Genomic DNA, 13,837 nt, shown 5'->3' with positions numbered 1-13,837 from the left:
TAAAAGCAATCACGGGCAATCATTTATCGGAGGATACTTTGCGAGTATGTACTTATATTTATTATTCATCATATATGAAAATTGTTTTTGATAATAACGTTTATGCAATAAATATTAGATTCGCGTACATTACTCGATTCTTAACAAATTTTTAATTTTATATAATTAAAATTTTAAGTCGCCCACGAATAAAATTCAATATTCATTATGTTTCATTGATGCTGTGTTGCTATGCATATAGTTAGTCAATATGTGATTCTAAATCGCTAATGCAAAAAAGTAACAAAAAATGTTTATTGGCGTATTAATAATTTTGGAACAAGTTGAAGGACAGTAGAAAGTAGATCTGATGAATTTCATAGACAGTAACAATTTCTCTATCCCAACTATTTTATCGGCGCTTTCGTAGGTTATGCGGCTTCTGGTGGGGACGGCGCGTATCTATTAGTGATATAGCTCTATATTCTTTGTAAAAGTAACTTATTTCACATCTGTATAAATAGCTTGTAATTGTAGACACAGAATCAGTTCAGTCATCAGTGGTGAATAGAACATAACAACAAGTGTTCTATAAGCATCTAAAGGATTACTTCTAAATAATATTTTATAATTTTAAAAATGAATAATTTTAAGACCGTTTTATCAGCTTTGGTGCTGTGGACCGCATTCGTATGCATCTCAGCGGACAACACAGGATACGTCCGTCAGGATGCTGAAGTTTTAAAACGTGCTTTCACTCGTGATTGTGATACTGGATACAGCCTAAAATGCCTAAAACTCGACGCGGTTGCATTCATCGAAAAAATGGCAGAGACCGAGGAATATACCCTTCTGCCAGGCGTGACTGTTATCAAAGAAAACAGCGCCAACGAGAGCAAAACCGCTGAAATTGTTGCAGGTACAATTTTGCAACATTCGGATACAGCCTTTTAGGATTATGTTACAGTGCAGTGTTTTAAAAATAAATTTCGTTTATAGAGATGGCCAGGAGCTTCCCTAACGATCCCGACAAGCGCCTCGATGGTTATTTGATGAGCAAATTGAGCGGATACCTGTCCAGCCACACCCTGCGATTGAAACTTTTGGACGCTGACACCGCCGAAGAGGCCCGCGACTTGGTCACCGGACGTGGCAAGGGAGGAATCGGCGGCGGCGGCGGCGGTGGCAAAAAAGGAGGCATGGGCGGAATCATCGCTGCTGCTATGATGATGAAAGGTAGAACAACCAAAAATATATTGGAATTTGATATTTTGAACATTTAAAAAAAAAACATTATACGTTTTGTATAAAATGAAATTAAATATGAACATTAATTTTTCCAATGTCATTCGTTCTTATCACTGAATATATACATAAATCCTAGTATTCTAGTGATAACGTTTTCAAATCACCCGAAAATATGTATTCAAGATTATATGTTACATAAATTTCCATCTATTCGCAGGTACATTGATGTCTGTGGGTATGGGTGCTTTGGCTCTTTTGGCTGGTAAGGCTTTGATGACCGCCATGATGGCTCTTATGTTGTCCGCCATCATCGGTTTGAAAGCTTTATCCCACGGTGGAGAAAAGAAAACGACTTACGAAATTGTAGCCAAACCAGTGTACTCGCACTCGCACAGCCATTCAAGCAGCCACGAAGACATCGGACATGGCGGACACTCCGGCTACGGTGGCTACGGCAGATCTCTCAACTTCGCCCTACCTGAGCATTTGAAACACTAGGTCAAACCAATATGAACTGCACCAAATAATTTATTACCACGAACGAATGTTACCTTCCTTTCCAAATATCACTGTGCAGGAACCTAACCTGCACTTTAATATGTGATCTAATCTATCGTAAAATCTATTCTATTTTATAACGAGCCATCTATATCGTTTTCTATATACTTGCCATCTCAACACATAACAAACTATTATTTATATTTACTATTCTTACTCTTTCTTTATTCTTTTTCTATAACTTTCCCTATTAGACAATCCGCAAACATAAATGAAAATTTATGACATATATTAATTTATTTTATTGTTATCGAGTGAGGATTATATAGTTGTGTGTATAGCAAATGAAATTTTACAAATTTGCATTACCTCAATTTAAATTATATTATTGTAATTATTTATTGAATTATTTAATAAAAATATTTAAAATAAACAAACTCTTTAATTGAAAAATCATTAACATGTGAAGTTTAATTAATAAAACAATAATAACGATTTACGAAAACGTTAATATAAGTGTTGATCACACATATAAACAACTTATCTAATGTGATCTAATTATTATTATTTATTATGTTATATAGTATGATTAAATTTATTGATTTTGATATTGAAACATATTTTAGGAGATCTTCAAAAACACTATAAAACACTGATCGAAATTTATAATGTAACAACAAAAAACTAAATGTATTAATATGAAAAAATGCCTAGTATAATATATATAGTTAGTATATTATATTAAAAAAATAGATAAAAATTTATATAAAATTAAATATAAGTTATTTGGACCAATGCAATACATACACAAATTCGCACTTTGCTTATATATTTATTTATTTAATTATATCTTTTAACTGAAAACAAAGATGATAAAAAAATACATTGAATAAAGTCATATCTAAAGATAAATAGTGAAATTTGATAAAAAATGCAAAGATTTGTATCATAACCGTTTAATTAAATACAAAATTTCAATAAAACAGTAATGTTAGTCACATGCTGTGATATTTGCATGAAATAATATTATATGATAAACAGCGTCCCAATTATCAATATTTCATGTATGGGATGTTCAATAAATTAATGCCCAATTTAACTAAAAAGTAGGGCGAAGTAAAAGTTCAGTGAATTAATCCAACTATAATATTATAATATTCTACTTGTTTTAATAAATCAAAAACAGGTATAATTTTAAAATAACTGGCGAAAGTAATCGCCATTCGCCGTGAAATGATTAACACAAATAAATTATGATTAAAAAATTATTAGACTGACGTCCAGTTGATGTCGAACGTGAAAACGACTTTTACGCATTTCTTTAGATATTGAAAAACTATAGGTACGCAAGCTTCACACTATAGTTTTTATACATAACTATTAATAAACAAATAAATAAAATAAATTGAAAATGATAAAAAAAATCTATCCGTAAAATTATAAAGACCAACCGACAATACAACTTTAAAATTATTTTATAATCAATAATGAGACCCCTTCAGACTTATTAATGAAATGATTTTTGTATGCAGTGTTTTATAATACGCACTACCCATTTCATTATAAAATGGTTTCATTATTATAACTATAAATGTTATAAGAATGAATATTTTCAAATTCTGTATAAATATAAATGCACTGGAAAATCTCGTTAATATTAATATTTGGTATAATAGCATATACATGTAAAAAATATTAACCATATTTTAAAAATTTCAACTCATGTAAGATAATGTTTGATAAAAAACAACTTTATCGTGAATTTGTTCAAATTGGTACCAGATTTTAATTATGCCTTGTAAAGTTCAATAAATTTATTAATAAAATTTATTATTTTTAAACAAATACAAGATACAAAAATTATTTATGAGAGTAGTACAAACTCTTCTCTAATAGAAAGCTATTGTACAAAAACATGTTTTAAGTTTGAGAAAAAGAAAATGAAGCTATGCAATTTAAAAATCGTGAAGTACAGAAACATCACGCATCTTACATATGTGAAAATAACCTAGAAACTAAACTAATAAAACTTACTGGATGTGACCGACAACTATTTATTATCCATGATTTGGCCTATCTGCAATTTTTACGATTCGGCATCCGTAAAGTCATTGATCGACCTAAAATACTTATGTGAATCAATTCGTTTTTTTAAATAATAAAAAATGACATTAATTTATATGTATATTCTTAGATACTTAAACTGCCGATTAGTTTCGTAATAAATCTAGCGAAATTAAATGGCATGCATTTACTGTTTGCAATTTTACTCCAATCTAATTACAGTATCTCATATTAGAATAAATATGTATTATTTCCAGTTTAAAAAAATATTTAGATGAAACTACCAGGTATAATTAATCTATGAGCATCATTGTCTATATTACCTTCCCCAAAATTATGAGTTTTTATACCCATTTATATTTAAAAATAAGCTCTAATTTTAATATAGTAGAGTAAAGAAAAATTGAAAATTTCTATTGTATTATTTCATCATTACTATCACTATTTTGTTTTAGTTCATTATACATTATATGTTAATTAAAATATATTATATAATTCTAAATAATTATAGGTTCAATTAAATGCAATAGCAATTTAGTTTAATTTGATATAAAAAGGTGATACAAATATAAAAGGTTACTAGTGGTTACAATTACAATAATTTAATTCAAACTATATGGTACGTCGAATCTTAGGCCGTCATTGAAATAAATCTTACCAATAAATATTGTTTTTTTCATTTGTGAATTTTTTTAAAATTGCTTTCAAAGAAGCTGATATTATGTGTCAGCAAGATAATTACATTTTAAGTGAAATCTAAGGAGGTTTTGTTAGTTAATTTAATATCAAACTAATCAAGTTGCAGAAAATCTATATTTAAATAAAAAACATTCATATGTATATAAACAAATTGAATTCGTCACAGTCATGTTGAAACATGCATATCATTTTCCATATAAGAAATATCATGCTTATCATTACAGAATAACATACACAAAGTTGAAGACTAAAAGTAAGATAAATTGTACATTGAAGACTTTAAACAGTGTTTTAAAGCTTATATACAGTGTTATCTCTGTAAAAAATGTATGAAATTTATATTTTGCTTTAGTTGAATAAATGTGGCTATTATTTCGTGAAATCATTTTGAAATTAAAAAAACGACTTAGGAATGTTTACGCCTGGCCTTGGCCCTTTCTATTTTATTCTATTTTCTAGTAATATTTTATTTTTCTGATTGACATAAGCTAAATCAATATAATAGACATTTTTAAAGATATTCGAACTTTTTAAAAACATGTCCAAACAGTATTATATTTTTTAAATTAAAAAAAAAAACTAAGCAATAGAAAATTAGATATTAGATAACACTGTCCCAAACCTTAGGGGAAAGTCCCCGAGTGCCGGACATCTAAGGTTATTTATAAATAAATCAAAAAATATTTTACGAAATGTTTATTAAATTATGACTTATGTTAGATAACAAAGTAAGAAATCAAACTAAATTCAATCAAACTTTGGTAACAAAAAATGTGATTTTACGAAGTGGCACCTAGTACCGGACATTTCAAAATAACCAGCATTGAACACATATGTATCCATCTTCACACTCTGGAATATCTGCACATTTGTGTTTGACGAATATTCTTGGATATTGCAAAAAAAATCACTAATTATCCACCCTTTTGGCTGGGCCACACCGATGCTCTCAGCTGGAGCATTCATCATAAGATTTTCATTCTTTTCATGTAGTGACCGTTAGCACTCATACAGAACAAAATTAAATAATTCGAATAAATTACGTCCATTCTCACAAGAAATATCAATATGTTTACTTCCGGCGATAAGGGACGGCTTAGTGTCATCTTACGGGTAACAATCAAGTACTACTTTTATTTTTGAATGCCACTAAAAGATAAATGCATAAATACACTAGAATTACTTCCATTGATATTTAGTTGACGCCGTATTTTAAAACAACAAAGGGATGCTCCCGCCGTGACCGTGTGCGTTACAGGTGAGACTTGGCGCGTGATCCTGCACCTGTGTGCCCCCCGCGCCCCTTTCTCTTGTATTTTGAAATAAAAAGATTTATACTCGCTTAAATAATACGGGTTAAATAGAGTGTTTGGCTTTAAGTGCCGTCCGGTGTTACGAGACTTCCTCCTAATTGTATTGTTCGAAAAAATGTAAGAAAGTTTTAATGTTTTCCCCAAAACTACATATGATTATATATAAGTTATAATTTAGTGCTATAAATTATTATAAATATTTTTCACGTAATTATGGGCATGACCATGAATTAAGAACAGTTAATTTGTAATGATAAATATATTCAGTAGCAACTGTTTGAAAGCATTTGCACAATATTTGGCAATATGCGAATATTTGATCCAATAATATATATATATATATATATATATATATATATATATATACTAGATGACCCAACAGACGTTGTCGTGTACCCACGTCCTGTACCACGTCTACGTCACATATATTCTAATATTATCTAGGCTCATAATTTCATATGAATTCAAATTTCAAGTGAATTGACCTTCCTAGCAGATGACAACTCAAATGATTTCAATGTCAAACAATGATAAGTGTTTTTTTTTGTAGTTTTTGCCATTTATTTCTACAATAGTATTAGTAGTTTTATCGTTCATAAAATCTTAAATATTTCCTTTGACAAACTCTAAAAGAAATTATCAAAATCCGAATAACCATTTAGGAGAAGTATCAAATCATACACCTGTACAGAATAATTTTATATATAAGATATATATTAGAGTACGTTTAGGAATGCTTGCACATATGACTGATTTAGAAAAGCGAAAAGATTTTATCTAATTATTTTTAAATAACTAGGAAATTTATTAAATTCGAATGTGCATTGACATACATGGGTATCAAATAACCAGATAATTAACATCTAGTTGGAGGCAAGTTTTTGTTGAGACCCAATAAACATTCTTTTGACATACATACGGCAGGCCGAACATATGACGGCGTTACACTTACGCGGCAGAGCGTTCGAAATAGTACGAAACACGCAACTGCAAACATATCTTGGTCATCATAAACATATTATTTTATAATGTCATCAAAGTTATGAGTTTCGATTTAATTTAAAGGTCACCCTGTGTGAACAATTTTTTCGCGGGAAACAATGGGCGAATTAAGTTAGGTCCGTTTTCCGCATAACGGTGGAGTGCACGCACAGGCAGGAACGTTAAGCTTTTAAGAGAAGCGACGCTCGGGTGACCGTGGCATTGGACACTTGTCTCAGCTCGGTGCAGGTGACGGAGACAACTGACTTATGCTCATAATCGACCATACTAGCTATTTGCCTTTTGGCAACTTGCATGAACTTTCCGATACGTATACATAATCAACTTAATCATAAGAATTGTGATTCAACTATTTAGTCATATGTAGCGCTAAACTGTTTATCTCGCAAAAACATTTTCACTTTCACTAAAAAATAATCAATACAATTTTCAATTAAGGTCTTTCAAATATAGTTATAATATCTATAATTGTCTGAATTAAAATAACTTGTTAAACACATTTTATTTCATCTATTACCTGTTCTAAATATGTATTTTAATTGAGTGTAAACGTCAACTGTAATCAGTAGCTACCTACGAAACACCACAAAATGTACATAAATTCTGATTAAAGTCTCTCGAACTCACGGCGAAATGCTAAACTTTGATGAATTATGAAGATTCAACCGTTTATAGTAGGCCTAGAGTATTTTAGTAAAATATTTCAGACTACAAAATCTATCGTTATACAAAGTTTTATTAGATTAGTAAGATATTTTTCCTCAACATTTAATTACGAAGAATCGGCAAGACTAATGTTTACCAAAAACTAATCAACGCGATTCGTAATTAATATCTTCCGAACATTATTTGAATGTTTAAAATCGATTAAAAATTGTGAACTAAAATGTGGACAAAAATTTTAACAGTTTTCTGGAAAAAAATTAAAACTTAAAAATAACATGTTTTTTGCTAGTACATTTTAATAAAAACTATATAAGTCAATGTGGGAGAGAGTAACATTTGAACTGAATGTGAATGAAATGCCTTAGCCGTTATGGTGTTATTTTTAAGTTTTTATTTTTTCCCGAAATTTTTCAATAATGTTATCAAGTATTTTACTAATTTACAATCCTGATTAAATTCGCTAACTTTTGATAAAACTTGATAGCATACTTTAGTACATTTTTTTAAAGAAGGGCCTCTCGGTTTTCAAAATTTTAAATTTGTAGTTCAACAAAAAGTTTTGCTTCTTGAAATTTTAGGGCAATTATGGTATTTTGTTGTTAGTTGTTACGGTTCCAAAGTATAAATGAACAAAATTAATAGCAGTTAACCACAATAATAAAAAATATCATAATTTCACCAAAGCTCTAGGTTGCAATTAAAAGCTCATAATTTGCAAACAACGTAAAACAATTATTTTTTTCAGGGTAGTTAAAGTCAATACTATCACCCCGCTTCGGCTTGACGTAAACGTCTGGGACACCATGTATATAAATCAAATAGAAAATTATAGTTCAGTGAGATATTACCTAACACCTATCAATGCTGCATTATTGAATATAAGACTTATAGAATCATCAGCACAATTTTACCGTGATCATTATTTCAATTCATGTTCAATTCATATAAATGCAAAGCTTCACACCACAATTGAGATATTTCAAACATTGGATGCTAATTAAAATATGTTCAAAACTATCAACGTCGTTTCCAAAAATATTACTGTTGTGTAAATTTTTTCTCGGATAGAACAAGACAGGATTTTTTTCAACTGCAAAATTACAAACTGTAATATATATGACTGAACTATTAAAGTTATAAAATCCAATTTAATAATAAACATAAATTTAAACAGTCAATATCAATAAAACTAATGTTAAAAGTGATACATTAAGTAAAGTAATAACAATGTAATATATCCCAAATATGTTGACTCAATAATATCGTAAACATTGAATCGAATGAATAAACAGTAAATATTATTGATTAAATAAACACTAAGTTGTTGTAGTTTTCAACTATGCATAATTTCATAAATATTAGCATTATTCTTGAGACTATTATAGTTTGCGTTAAAACGACGACTTAAAAGCTCGTCATGCCATTTAAAGATGAACGGGAAGCTTATTAGTAGTTGGTAGTAGGTTATAATGTATTGAACCAGACGGAACGGTTACGTTATAAATGCTATAGTTTACCATAATTACGTTTGCTTATTATTTAAAAATATTATTTTCTCACAATACTTTATAATAATTTAAAATACGGGGTTTCGATTAATTTAAACAACAACAAAAACTGCGAATAAATATATCGTTGATATCACGTATTTAATAAAGTAATCATCATCAATATCATCAAAACAATCATTATAACAAATAACATTAATCTAATGAACATCTTAGATTACAAATAACTAACAAATGCAAATTGGTTCAACAGAATTTTTGATCAATATGAAATATTTTTCGTATCGTACAAAACAATACCAGCCGTACCAGTAAAAAAATCGATGTGTCTTTCAGTAAGTGATGTGCGTTTCAATATTTTTTTAAATATAATTTTTTTAATATAATTTTGCACAGTATGGTAAAGTTTGAAGAAATTCGGCTTTTCGCCTAGTGTTTGTCTGCCAGAGCAAACTATATAATCTCTTATTCATTTCCAATCCCAAAAAGATAATTTTCATATGTTTCATTAATCTTAGTTATTAATTAACTTGCCGGTAAGGGTAGGGTAAGTTATTTTATCATATATCGATTTGTTTCTCATGCTATAATAAACTACAAGAGAACAAAAATTTCATAAATAATTGTCGAATAAATAACAGTAGAATAATTTTGCGCAATTGCTAACATGTATAAGAGAGACGAGTGTAAAGGGTTAATATTTATGACATTTTTTGGGTTCATCAGACTGACATAATTATAGCATAAAATCCAATATAAATATACTTCTGTAAATATAGATTGATTTAAATGCTTTACTCTTGTACATAATTCAATAATAATGGTTCGGTTTAAAATCAAGACAATTTTATTGAATATTTGCATTTGCATTGGGAAACAAAACTACCACAGACGTACTATTTTTAATTATAATTATATTTAAGATCCACCATTTCAACGTTTAATTTAATGTTTATCGTAAATTAAGTGAAACTATGATACTTGATGATGTTCTTAAAAGCTCTCTTATAACTAAGTGAATCTCAAAGCTTTAAAGTTGCAATTAGTTTTATTTCTACAAAAGGAACTATATACATATTTAAATTTTACAATATCGTACAAATAGTTGAGAAAGTTGTATGCTATCAAACAGCCAGCCAAATGATACAATTAATAATAATAATTAGCCAAAAAATGAATAATAAGAGGTATGTATCATCACCATAAAAACATTTGTTTATTAGCATTGTAATTTTCAATTTGTTAAATAGCGGTGGAATATACAATGTATATAAGATATTCATTAATGCCTTCACAAGATAAAAATAAAAATACTGTAGAAGTATTTGAACTGGTTTATTGTTGTAAAACGCATACTAAAAGTTTTTAGATCAAATAAAATTCATCATTGTACATCATCTAGAACGTACTAAAGCCCGTAAAACCAAGACAACATTAAACTAGTAGTGCATAGCATCGTGTCTTAAGACAAATTGCTGGAACCTGTACCATAATTTAAATTTTTTTTAAAAACTTTGAATTTTCTTTTGATAACTTTGAAAAAATTAGATTTTTTAAGAATTTTTAAGAAAACCAAGCCAAGGGGGCGTCCATTAATCACGTGAGCGAGTTTTTAAGGATTTTTGGACCCCCCCTCCCCCTTGGCGATCCATGGTAATACCCAAAATTACTCCCCCTCCCTCACCATACATCACGTGTATTTTCAGTTACGTGATAAAACTGTAATTTTTTTGAAAATGTTTGATTTTTTTTAAAAAGTCAATTAAAAAATAAATACACGTGATATGTTACTATACCCCTCCCCCTACGTAATATTTTGTGATTTTTTGTCAGACCCCCCCTCCCCCTAAAAACCTCACGTGATTAATGGACGCCCCCCAACATAAAACTAGTGCTGCATGGCATTGTGTCTTAAGACAAATTGCTGGAACCTGTACCATAATTAATTTTTTTTTAAAAACTTTAAATTTTTTTTTGAAAACTTTGAAAAAATTAGATTTTTAAGAATTTTGAAAATTTTGATAAAATTTGACTTTTTGAATAAATTGATTTTATCAATAGCTTCGAAACGGCTGGACCTGTCATGACCAAAAACTAGTCAATACGTCTCTTTATCAATAGGAATCGAATGTTTTTTGAGCACACACATACATACATACACACACACGTACATACATTTTTATTAGAGTATGCCAAATTGTTCAGAAATTTCTAAAACGTGAAGATAAGGAAAATGTTCATTTCGATTTTTTTGCTATTATAATAACCGGAAGTTATTTATGTCTCATAATGTGAAAATTTTGTTAATAGTGTGATAAATTGAAATGTATTTTGAATCAGTGTATAATACGTGTTTAATTTCATTTTGAATACACACATTATGAAGCCTTCTCTTTTAAATAAATGTTGTTACTTCAGTTACTATTTGATGAAAATTCCAAGCAAACAATCATTTTCAAAATTTAATTACACTGTTCCTATAATGATTGAAAAAAAAACTGCAGACAAAAATCGATTGTAAACTACTTACAAATAGAGCGGAAGAGAAACTCGGAAATAATTGTCGAAGAAAAAATTCAATGCCAATGCCAATGCCAATATCAGTAACTAGTGTTGGCCGCCGCCGCCGCCACCGAACATAGAAATGCGCTTGTCCGTCCGCCGCAATAGGCATTCCCATTGGCAAAATCATTAGCGAACGATTGACGGCTTCTGTCGAGCCAGTTTTTGCGATCGACTAAGAAAACGTACAGTCATTACTATTTCTCGTTAATGTTTTTTACCGTTCATTGTAAAAGCATTTTTCCCACTATCTAAAGCAAATATGGCACATGCTGTATCCCATGTTTTTATCTAAACGTGCAAAATTATCTGCAATTCGTTTTTGCGATTCGTTTTTGCGTTTGTTCTAGAAAAGTTGATTGCACTTCATTATTCTTTAAATATAAAATATCAATTATAGGTAATTATGTTTGAAATTATTCATGGGATAATGTTTATCGTAATTTCATGGAAACTTTTCTTTTAAGTCTTTCACAAAAAAAAGTTACTTATCAGTGTTGAGGACCATCAAAGTAGTAAACTCATATTGATATTAGCACAGTATAAGAAACAAAGACCAAACTATTCATAACTAGGTGTAAATGGAATAAACAAGCAAGTTGCATAAACTTTTTCATATGATATACCATATAATAGAACTAATTGATAAAAATTAAGAATAAGCTATTTAGACAAAATTCTCAACTGTTTTTTTTTTTTCAAAACAAAATTTCGCATTCGATAAAAACTAACAAATGCAATTTTCTATTATGTTTCAAACAACTTTGACTATTTATAAACTTATATCATATGCAATTATATTAATTATAGTCCACGAACACGTTCTTATATGTCCTAAAAGCACAGCCAATTATGCCCAATTTTAATGATTTTATATAATTAAAACAATTTTCGTGAGTCTTTAATAGTTTGGTGAATTTGTTAAATGTATGAACTCTGTCGTCATGCTACATTTCATTAAAAACGATAAAAAATATTTTTTAACATTTAATTTCAAAGAAGAGACCAACCTTTGCCAAAAACTATGCAGCACTATTCTGAAATATCTTTTGAACAATTTTTCTATTTTCAAATTCGTTCTAGATTTTTGCGAAAACGAGCACAAAAAATGCGCTTAAATTTAAATTGATAGATCATCATTCATATGTTAATAAATATTAGGTTTTCATCTAAACAGAACTTCTTAAATAGACTATAATTATGCAGCAGTAGATGTTTTGAATTTTCTAGGTGTTACTAAAACTATATTAAATATTTGATTTCCATATTTTAATTTTAATATCAATATACGTTTTATATGGTAAGGTTTACAAATAATAATTTATATATATTTTCTTGATTAGCGGTAATTGCCTCACATTTTTATAGTTATGTGGCGAATCAAAAGCGATGAAGTTTACAGGATGATTATCATCATTGCAAAGCAAAATTTTTAATCTCGACAGTTTTTGAAAGCTTTGCTAACATTTCAGAAATGTATTAGCTTCGATAGTCAAAATCAATAATAATTTCCTATTTATTCCAAAAATAAATTTAAAAATTTATATAATATAAACATATAAATTTGCAAATTTGCTTAAGTAATCTTATAATCGCAATAACATACATACGAATGCAAACCTTTGTCAAAATATTAGTTCCTGATTGATATTGTATTTTTGGCATATCAAATTGTTGTAAATATATTAATTACATACATTATTGTTTTACATAAAAATATTTTTCAATGGTCAATGCTCCTTTTTTTGTTTGTAGATTATATTAAATGTTTTAATCTAAGTGATGAGTGTCCACAAAAAAAAATTCTCACTTGAAATATTTGAGATCTATAATATAGATCGCAAATATTTTTTCAATTAAAGATAGCTCTTTCGAGCATTCTTTTTTATGAAAAACGCTTTTGAATCTAACTTAAAATTAACAACACATTTTATAAAGGAATTATAACGCATATTTAAAAATCATCACGAAATCTCCTAAACTAAATAACAGTGCTCACAACCAAAATAATAACAACGAAAAAATTAATGTTTTGAATTTAAACTAAATTAGTGTAGCTAGAGATTAGCTAATTAGCTAGTTAGCTAATCTCTCGATAGCAACGACGTAAGAATCAAGATGAGGGCTTGTTATACATTTTTTTCCTTCTACTTTCAAATATATTTCTTGAAAAATTCTTGACCTTTTTTGGGATATCGGTAGTAGACCTTTTCACCCGCGGACCTTTAAGCCTTGCTCTACCCTATCGTTTTGATAAGTGCAAAAACATATCCTATTTTATTGATTTATCCTATTTTA

The 13,837-nt window shown here is 28.8% G+C and overlaps 1 protein-coding gene across 1 annotated transcript; it reads left to right on the top strand.

Annotated features, from left to right (window-relative positions):
- The first annotated feature begins 618 nt into the window (after positions 1-618).
- Positions 619-1,725, top strand: LOC113375259. Its single transcript, XM_026615202.1, has 3 exons — positions 619-898; positions 979-1,215; positions 1,445-1,725. Exons 1-3 carry the CDS (start codon positions 619-621, stop codon positions 1,723-1,725), a joined length of 798 nt encoding a protein of 265 aa, XP_026470987.1.
- Positions 1,726-13,837: the final 12,112 nt, after the last annotated feature.

Source organism: Ctenocephalides felis, unplaced genomic scaffold, assembly GCF_003426905.1.
Source record: "Ctenocephalides felis isolate EL2017-DRISC unplaced genomic scaffold, ASM342690v1 CF-g0.4_SCAFFOLD_01886, whole genome shotgun sequence".
NCBI classification, from domain to species: Eukaryota; Metazoa; Arthropoda; class Insecta; order Siphonaptera; family Pulicidae; genus Ctenocephalides; species Ctenocephalides felis.
This window is presented reverse-complemented; position numbering and strand designations above follow the sequence as displayed.

What these genes read in the sequence shown, in the direction of transcription:
- LOC113375259 (XM_026615202.1), top strand. Translation starts at nt 619, where the DNA reads ATGAATAATTTTAAGACCGTTTTATCAGCTTTGGTGCTGTGGACCGCA. An exon ending in AACCGCTGAAATTGTTGCAG is followed by an intron (nt 899 to 978) that starts GTACAATTTTGC and finishes TTTCGTTTATAG; the next exon opens with AGATGGCCAGGAGCTTCCCT. An exon ending in TGCTGCTATGATGATGAAAG is followed by an intron (nt 1,216 to 1,444) that starts GTAGAACAACCA and finishes ATCTATTCGCAG; the next exon opens with GTACATTGATGTCTGTGGGT.